Source organism: Propithecus coquereli, unplaced genomic scaffold (genome assembly GCF_000956105.1).
Source record: "Propithecus coquereli isolate 6110/MARCELLA unplaced genomic scaffold, Pcoq_1.0 Scaffold32, whole genome shotgun sequence".
In the NCBI taxonomy this organism is placed as follows: domain Eukaryota; kingdom Metazoa; phylum Chordata; class Mammalia; order Primates; family Indriidae; genus Propithecus; species Propithecus coquereli.
In genome coordinates this window covers 4,308,878-4,318,753 of record NW_012148841.1, presented here as the reverse complement: position 1 = coordinate 4,318,753, position 9,876 = coordinate 4,308,878, and the positions used below count along the sequence as shown (strand labels likewise).

The following is a 9,876-nucleotide window of genomic DNA, read 5'->3' as shown; positions in this document are numbered from 1 at the left end:
CTACTACAAATTATGCAGTCGGGTTTCCACATTTGGGGAAATCGCAGGGGTCAGCCCATCTGCAGTCCAATGGATATGCCTTGGCTTTTCCTTCTTAGTCTCTGTTGCTAGTTCCTCATCTCCCTTTCCTCCAAACACTGAGTGCCTTAGGAATCAGTCCATCGACCTCTTCTTTTCTCTAGTTGGTTACTTTCTTGGGGATGGAATCTAGTCTTGTGGCTTTAAATACCATCTGTCTTCTGTACCTCTCTAGTTTAGAATTTTGCCCGCTGTGATCCATATTTATATATCCAACTGCCTACTTGGCATCTCCACTTGTGTATCTATTAGGTACCTAGAACTAAATCTGAAATCCAACTTCCTCATCTTCCCTCAAACTTATTTCTTGTATATCTCATTAAAGGGCAACTCCCACTTTCCAGTTATGTAGGTGAAAATCTTTTTTTTTTTTTTGAGACAGAGCCTCACTCTGTTGCCTGGGCTAGGGTGCCATGGTGTCAGCCCAGCGCACAGCAACCTCAAACTCCTGAGCTTGAGCTATTCTCTTGCCTCAGCCTCCCAAGTATCTGGGACTACAGGCACGTGCCACCACGCTTGGCTAATTTTTTCTATCTTTAGTAGAGATGGGTCTCACACCTGCTCAGGCTGGTCTGGAACTCCCGAGCTGGAGCAGTCCTCCTGCCTCGGCCTCCCAGAATGCTAGGATTACAGGTGTGAGCCACTGAGCCTGCCCTGCAAGGCCAAAATCTTGAATCCTCTTTCTCTCATATCATCCATCCAGTTCTCCCTACTCCGCCCCCCCCCCCCCCAAACAATCAACTCAACCTTCAGATTATATTCACAGTTTGACCATTTACCACCTTCACTGCTACCATTCTGCTGTTCTCAACACTATAGAGGGCGCTTTACAGCTTGAAGCAGATCATGACACTCCTCTGCTACCGGGATCTGGTAACTTCCCATTACACTTGGAGTCAAAGCCTCAGCTCTCATAGTTTTCTACACTGCCCTGTGCAATCTGCTCCATCAGGTCTTTGCTCAAATGCCACCTTCTTGGAGAATTCTTAGACTGTTGTGTTTAAAGTTAAATCTCCATCCCCCCCCTAGCACCCTCCACCTTTGCTCTCCCCAGAACCTATCAACAACCACTCAGATAGTATCTGTTTTCTTACTTATTCATTTCTTATCTATCTCTGTGTTAGAATAGAAGCTCCATGAAGGCTAGGATTTCTGTTTGGTTCTCTAGCCTGGCATGTTTTGTAGGCGCTCAAAAGATACTTGTTGCCTGGGGAGAGGCAGATTTCCCACTAGCGATTCAATCACAGACTGATTTTTTTTTTTATTATTCCTGGTTTGTACTTGCACATTTTACAACTTTTCAAATTGAAACTAGGAAAAAACCCTTTGAATAAAGAAAAAATAGCTATTATACAATGTAAAGATTTAGACCAAAAAAGAAATAAATGATGAAATGATTTATCATTAATAAATTATTGAGATATTCAAAGGTATAAACACCTTTATTCCATATTCCCGTGGTCTCAATATATTTGGAAAACATTTGAGTGGGTGAAAACATCGTGAATCACACTGTGTGCTGTCTTCCCTTTTTATTGAGCTATGAAAAGGTGAGGAAATAAAGGGAAATATGGAAACTCCACCTGTCAAAGCTCTATATTCTCTGGGATCCTCTTTCATTCTGTAGACTACAGTTTCTGTATCTGGCTAGAGGTTTTGAGGATGACAACCCTTCTTCAGCCAAAAATATTTGCTTTAGCATTTGTTTATACACACATACACAGTCACAGTTACACAATCTCAGATTTCTATGTTTTTCCAAATGTTGGTAACATTTAATTCTCTAATATCGTCTTTGGCATGGATTCCCATTTTGATCAGAATTTCATATCGTGAAATAGTGATCAGGTTTCATGCAATCCAATGATGTTCAAGATGGTACCAAATTTGATACACATGGTGTTGGTATAGATTGATTTTTATCCAACAATAAATATTTCTATTGACTTAATGACTCAAACTGTATTAGAAAATGTAGTAGACTCATTTGCTAATGCTTCAGTTTAAAAAAGTGCATTATTTTAACCAAGCATCCGTTATTTTAGTTTGAACTCTCATGTGAAGTATTCCCCAAATATGCACATTGTTAATCTTTTTCCATTTTTTTTTCTCTGCCCTTTGCTAGCATTACTTAGAGCCTCCAGTGAAACTGAGTGAAGCTCTAGAAAGATACGGACTTAAGACTGAAGATTTTTTTATCTTGAAGCATGGAGAATCAAGATACCTAAATACAGATGATGAAAACTTTGAATAAATATGAGCACAGATGCTTTTAATGAAAAAGGCATCATCTGATATAAATTTGAAAACAAATGAAGACTAAGAAATTTATGAATATTATGATTTTTTACATTTGGAAAGAACTTCTGCAAGTTTGAGTTTTATGTTTTGTGTAATAATTTGCTTACCAATATGATTACCATCTCAAACTATGAAAGAAGGATTTAGGGTGGGTTATTTAAATAATGAATTGGCTAATGTGGATTTTAAATCTTGTATCATGGTATAAACATTGCAAAGGAAATTTTTTACTAAAGCATTCTACTTTTGTGGTAGTAGAATTTTCTGGGGTTATAAAAAACTGATTTTAATTTGTTTTTTCTATCCTTCAGGACCTTCTACAAGGGTAATCAAGGCTGTCTACCCACTGAGATTTTTTTCAGAGGCCTACACATACAAATATCTTTCTTACATTCACATTATAGTAAATGATGAAATTGACTTCCACATGCTTATAACATAGCAGTTCTTGCTCTGTCAAGATTAGCTATATGCCAAACGTTAAAAATGTGATTTATTTTGGCAATCATAAAACCATAGGGGTTCATGCTAAGTTATCATTTTTAAAGACTTAATTTTTTTATTGTGGTAAAATGTACATAACATAAAACTTACCATTTCAACTATTTTTAAGTGTACAGTTCTTTGGCATTAATGCAGCCATGACCACCATAGAGATAAATTTTTAAAAGGGGGAACAGTATATTCTATCGTACATCTACAATCCCTAAATCAAAAGCCCTCTGAGTTGGGTAGAGCATGAGAAAGAGTATGGTTATAAAAATATGATTTATGCAATTTTCTGTTTTTAAATCTAAAAGTCAGACCTGCTAAGCACAGTGAAACATTTTACAGAGATAAATGTAGATATTAAATGTTAATAGACCATATGCTTTGAATTAAATTTTCTCTACATTTTTTTTTCCCCTGGTCTCTTAGCTCTAACTAAATATATCAAGATTTATAAATATTTTATGTTTTACATGATTCAGATGTCTTATATTTTTATAGTAAATGACCATTAAGCATGATTCTACGTTTTATTAAGCCAGGGTGGAATGCCAATTTTTTTTTTTTAAAAAGATGGTGATTCTGGGAGTCAGCTGACCTGAGATTTAGTCACTTGATTACTCTGAACCTTCCTAGGGGAGGAAGCTGGATTAGATCCTGCTGGAGGCCCTTTCTATGTTCCTGATCCAAGTCTCGGCACTTTATTCGTACAAAATAGTCCAAATGGGTTTTCTATACCAAATGCTACTCAGGCAGTTCTCTATAATTTACTTGCACATATATATGCATGCCCAGTTAGCCACTAAATTTGAATTGTAATCCTGCTTTCATCATGGATTTTCTGTGTAACCTGAACCAGTCACTGATGCTCATTGTGCCTCAGTTTCCTCACATGCAACAAGAGGATAATTTTTCCCTACCTCCAAAAAATGTGTAGACTAATTAATGAAGTGAGTTTTTATTTTTTTATTTTTTTGAGACAGAGTCTCACTGTGTTGCCCGGGCTAGAGTGCCGTGGCGTCATCCTAGCTCACAGCAACCTCAAACTCCTGGGCTCAAGCGATCCTCCTGCCTCAGCCTCCCGAGTAGCTGGGACTACAGGCATGCGCCACCATGCCCGGCTAATTTTTTCTATATATTTTTAGTTGTCCAATTAATTTCTTTCTAATTTTTTAGTAGAGACGGGGTCTCGCTCTTGCTCAGGCTGGTCTCGAACTCCTGAGCTCAAACAATCCGCCCGCCTCGGCCTCCCACAGTGCTAGGCCTCCCAGAGTGCTAGGATTACAGGCGTGAGCCACCGCGCCCGGCCTACAAGATGATTTCTTAAGGTATTACTGCCTAATATAAATAGGTACATTTGAAAGCTGAAAATAGGCTAATGCTTTTGATAATCTATTGTTCCTATTGCAGATTTAAACATTATCTATTAGGACACTAAACACTGAAGACTAACAACTTTTATCTCATTTTGTAAATTTGGAGAGGAATAGCCAAAATAAAGGTAAATGATCTTTATCAAACTTTAGTATTTTTATCTACAAAGATGTGAATCAGTCGAGGGGAAATAAATGTATACACAATGTGTGTATATATAATGTAAGTCAATGTATGTGATTTGGGGGCACTAAAGCACAAAAATTCCCCTGTAAAATAAACCTTCATGAAAATGGAATAAGCATAAACTTTTCTACTCCAGATGTGAATAAAGATGTTAGGTTTATGGTGGGTTAGCTTTGAGGCATGTTGCCTGAATACTAGCCAACATGCATCTTCCTTGCTGCTGCACGCTGAATTGGAAATTCATCTTTTTACCTCTATTTTATGAAGTGAGCCAAGTGTCTTGCTTAAGTATATCTTCTCCGTGAATGGCCTTCATACTATTTTTACATTCACAGGTACTAACTGAGGGCCTCTAAGCACTTTAAGTTGTTGTGTTCTAGTTCTGCTCATCTGGCCTGCCTTATTTTTCTAGGCTTCCTCACAAGCTGTAATTTTTTATTACCATTCACATTCTTTCTACATTGACACTTTATTCATTAAGAAGTACACCAAGCTTCATCTCTCCATATAGAATCTCACCCTATTGAGTGGTTTCCACTTTATTTTTTACTTATCTACATTTCACTTATCTACAAAGTGAAAACAAATTTTGAAAAATAAGACAAATGCATTCTCTTCTCTCAATTCAGTTTAATATGCATTGCAATATCTTTCTTTGAATTTTTTATTTTTTGTAGAGACAGGGTCTTGCCATGTTACTCAGACTGGTCTGGAACTCCTGGGCTCAAGTGATCTCCCACGTTGGCCTCCCCAAGTGCTGGGATTACAGGCGTGAGCCACCACACCCGGCCACAAGGCAGTATCTTTTAATTGATCTTATCCTCTAAGTCAATTTCCTAGTGAGGGTCCATACCAATATGTAAGATTTTATTGAAGCTTCCTGTGATAACTGAGGAATACTTTGTTATGCCTCACTGCCTAATAGGGTGGGTCATCAATTAGGAGACATCCCTCCTAAAAAAAGCCAAGATATGACCTACACAAGTAAAGATGTATTTGTGCTTTTTCTTTCTGGATAGTTAAAAATTACTCCCCTTTTTCCTCTAGCATTTTGTCATTTCAGACTCAATGCTCTGATCTTTAGGGAGTGTGATTATTTATTCAAACTAATGATAGAGGAAAAGAAGAGAGGGAGTGCTAAAGCACATTGAAAACAAATCCTGGTTTTTAATGTGTTACATTTTGAATACATACTTTCATTAAATAGGCAGATTTTAAAAACTGTTATAAAGAAATGTGCCTTTTGGGGAATTCTTATATTCATGTCACCAATTACTACTCTAGCCCATTGGAAATTTCCATTTTTCACCTTATACTGAACACTTTTTCTACTATAAAAATATTTCTCTAAGGTTTGATTTCTGTATCAGGACAAGCTTGAGAACACACATATTTCTGTTTGAGGATTTTTGACTTTCTTCCTATGGAAACAGTCTTGTAGCCATGTTATTTACAAGTGAAACTTAAAGTACTCTTAAAGCTTTGCCTTAAACACACAAGTAGTAAAGTTTCTGCTTGCATATTGATTTACTTAATGCTAAGCATGTCAGGGGTTATGAACTTAAATACTATAAAACCTGGCTGAATCCAGATCTACTGATAAATTGTTATAGTAGCTTATAGAATAAAAACCATTGAAAATAACAAAGTTTCATATATTGTAATTTTACTCAAGTAAAATATGGATAAAATTAATGAATAAAGTACTATTAAAGGGAGAAAATATGTTATAACCTTATGAGTGATTTTTTTCTCTTTATTTAAAAAATTATACAATTTAGGCTTATAGTAAAAAATTTAAACAGTAGAAGAGGGTATTCATAGAAGTCATTTCCTCATTCCCCAGTCCTACTCCCAGGAGTTTGGGTATTATTCTAGAAGTGTTCTGTTGATACATAAGCATAAATATTTTTCATTTAAAAGAACACATGGGATCACAGTGTATTTTTCTATACATATTTTTAAAAAAGCAACCACATTTCATGGATATCTTTTGACATCAGCACATTCAGGCCTGCTTCATTCTCCTTAAAGACTGAGCAATTGATTTAATCAACTGCCTAAAGATGGACATTTTGATTGAACCCAGTATTTTGTATGTAACAACATCTTTACATACTGGAACACTGAATGGGAGTGGGTGAGTCCTAGGAAACGTCCTCTCCTAAAAGGTTACGTTTTTCATTGACTAGACATGATTAGGATACATGCTAACGATTAGAACAGACTTTTGAAAGCAGTATGGCCAGGCTGGCAGGTGGACTCAGCTCACAATCTCATTACTACTAAAAGAACAAGGCCATTCCTATGGCAGTTCAAAAACAGTGATTTAGTCCTACACTAATGCTGTCTCAGATGAGTAACTGCAAATCACTTCAAAGAGTAGAAAAGTAGCTTATGTGTAAAAAAGGTCACTGCCACTTCATGTAGAGAAAATATCTAAAGTATGTCAGTAAACAGCAAAATTGAAAATAAATGGTTTCAGTACAAGCTTTTATATTCATTTGGAATCAATAAAATGGTCCAAAATAAACCTGAAGACCATGGCAAGTTATAGCTGTGTTAATGGTGTGAAATGTGATATTTGTTGTTTAAATTCAGCAGCTGGAAGAATCCCCTTATAGGAAAGATGGGAAATAAGCTTAATGTGTGCTATTTCCAGACTGCATTTCTCTTTGGAAGAATATGACCAACCTATCAGATTGTTGGTATTATTGTTACAACCTTTTCCTTCACCTCTGCATCATGGTGATGAACTAGAACTCTTATTTTCTGGGCACACTCTTCTCCATATAACAGGAAAAACAATGAACCGTTAGTGAAAGTAGGCTGTACAGCTAAACGGCCTTCCATTTTGAGGCAGTTATTTATGTTCTGAAATAATGTAAGCACTCGAAGAAGAATCTCCTTTGCTACGTGGCCATCATAAAGGGAAAGGAATGATGAATCCACCTGTAAAAGGAAACAAGGAGTAGTATTTTATATTAATAATATATGAAAACATTTTTTCACATACATTTTCACATTTTATTTCACTGCACTAAATTATTTTACATTTTCAAAATCTTTTCATAGAAAATTGACCCTAAAATTGCATAACTTAAATGTATAAAACCTTATACACCCCTATGTTGTATACTAATGGAAAGAAGTTTTGTGTTTTAGTTGAAAACTACAATTTCCTTGGGCTCCCAGAACATAGTCATTTGGAAACAACCATTTCCTTTTTAAGATCCATCACACAGTTTTCATGGTAAATCATTAATTCACCAAATATTCACTGCCCACACACAGTACAGGGCACAGAGCTGGGAACAAGGATGAGCAGATGAATACGGCAGCCCCTCTTCTACAGGAGCTGAGCTCCATTCCATCTCAGCACCACTGCTGCTTCCTTCAGAACACTCACCACAGCTTTCAATCATCTTGTTTGTTTGTTACATATTTTTGTCTCTCCCTTACACTATAAACTGCATGAGGACATGCACTATGTCATGCTATGCTCACTGCTGTGTGTGTCTTGGCACTCAGCCCAGCTTCTAGCACCTACTGGAGACTCAGTACTGCTATTTCTGTGGCTACTCTGATACATGTGAACAAAAACAGGTCAAGTATAAAAGAGAGGATGGCATAAGTGCACCCAAAATTTGGTAGACAGAAACATTATTTATTGTTGCAAGGAGAATTTTTAAAAAAATACTTTTCAAAAGTAAAATATACTCATTAGAGAAAATTTAGGAAATTTATATATGCAAAAAGAACAAAAAAACCACCTTTAATATTGTTCCTCAGAGATAATCCCTGTTATAACAACATTTTAGGATAAATCTTTACAGATCTGTCTGTCTAAATCTATGTATTTACAAAATAAATATGTAAGCTATTTACTTGGGCACTGAGTAGTCCTTCTGTCATGGCTGGATTTTCAGACAAATTCAAAAGCAGTTTCAAAACTTGTACCTGAAATAAGAAGTATATTGGTTTATTTCAGACCAGCAAGCATGAATTTTCTCTCCCAGGCATGCTGTCCTCTTACCATGTCCTCCTTTTAAAGTCTTGCCTATGCTTCCAGGCCTGTCTCACATTCTCTCTACTCCATGAAGCCTTCTCAATTCATCCTGCTCAAATGGTTTCTCTCTCTCTGAACTCCTATAACACTTGGCCACTCTCAGAGCACTTATCACAGAGCAGTGTCATTTAAACCTTATTTTTTCAATTACACTGTTAGGGAGATAGGGAGAGTTATTACACATGTCTGCACAATCCACTCCTGACTCACACATACACACCTACACATGGTAAGCTTAACGTGGTAAATAAATGATCTTTTTTTTTTTTTTCTCCTTAGAGACAGGGTCTCACTTTGTCGCCCAGGCTGGAGTGCAGTTGTGTGATTATAGCTCACTGTAAGCTTGAATTCCTGGGCTCAAGCAATCCTGCCTCAGTCTCCCGAGTAGCTGAGACTACAGGTGTGTGCCACCATGCCTGGCTAGGTTTTAAAACTTTTTTTGTAGAGACAGGATCTTGCTAAGTTTCCCAGGCTGGTCTCAAACTCCTGACTACAAGCAATCCTGCCACCTTGGCCTCCCAAAGTGCTGGGAATACAGGTGTGAGCCACTGTGTCTGGCCAATAAATGATCTTTATTAGGATTACTGGTAAGTGAAATAAGATCTTTGGAACAAAAAAAAAAAATCTCTCAAAGCTCAGTTCATTTCTACTTAAAGCATGAAAATTTTGGGACAGTTTGATCACTAAGACTAAAGAAACAATAATATGGCCCTTTTCTTTTTATTAGGTTACTATGAATATCTGAGATTATCTTTTTTATGTGAAAAATGTTTTATAATCATTTAAATAGGCACAGTGATATGAATAATAAGCAAACATTATTTAATGGCTGATTAGCTAAAATATCAGCATTCTTATCACTTATAACTGAAAAGTCAGTAATAAAAACATTAAAATAGAATTTCCCTTTTAAAAAGAAAGGCTGTGCAAAACCACACTTTCTGTAAGATACTTAAAGTGAGCAGAAAGGGGGTACTGAAGTCAGGAAAAAGCAACAAATGTGCTCCTCATTAGATCTGGGAAGGAACCTGATGTTTATTTTATAAAACACTTTTTCATTACAAAGGCAGTAGATGCTTACTATAGACCATTTTTTTTAAAAATAGAAAAGCACAAGGAGAAAGGAAATTGCCCCATATTTCTATGACCAGAAATGATCAAGTTTTGGTGTTTTTCTTCTTAACTATACACGTAATCCTATATACTTATAATTCCTTTGATCATGTTGCACATACTAATTTATTTATTAAGGAGGAGGACATAAGGCTTTTCTTAATTTTATTGTAAAAATAGAAAAGCACAAGGAGAAAGGAAATTGTCCCATATTTCTATGACCAGAAATGATCAAGTTTTGGTGTTTTTCTTCTTAACTATACACA

The 9,876-nt window shown here is 36.2% G+C and overlaps 2 protein-coding genes across 2 annotated transcripts in view; one reads left to right on the top strand and one right to left on the bottom strand.

Moving 5' to 3' along the window:
• The window catches only part of NAPEPLD (N-acyl phosphatidylethanolamine phospholipase D), a 36,627-nt gene extending 33,963 nt beyond the window's left edge, over positions 1-2,664 (top strand). The window contains exon 5 of the mRNA XM_012650313.1: positions 2,204-2,664. Coding sequence (XP_012505767.1) covers positions 2,204-2,332 — 129 coding nt within the window. The 3' untranslated portion in view covers positions 2,333-2,664. The remainder of the gene's footprint in view (positions 1-2,203) is intronic.
• Positions 2,665-6,907: 4,243 nt separating this feature from the next.
• ARMC10 (armadillo repeat containing 10) overlaps positions 6,908-9,876 on the bottom strand; it is a 21,894-nt gene continuing 18,925 nt past the window's right edge. The window contains exons 4-5 of the mRNA XM_012650305.1: positions 8,317-8,388; positions 6,908-7,380 (exon numbers count right to left, since the gene is read on the bottom strand). Of these exons, the coding sequence (XP_012505759.1) occupies positions 7,126-7,380; positions 8,317-8,388 (327 nt within the window). The 3' untranslated portion in view covers positions 6,908-7,125. The remainder of the gene's footprint in view (positions 7,381-8,316; positions 8,389-9,876) is intronic.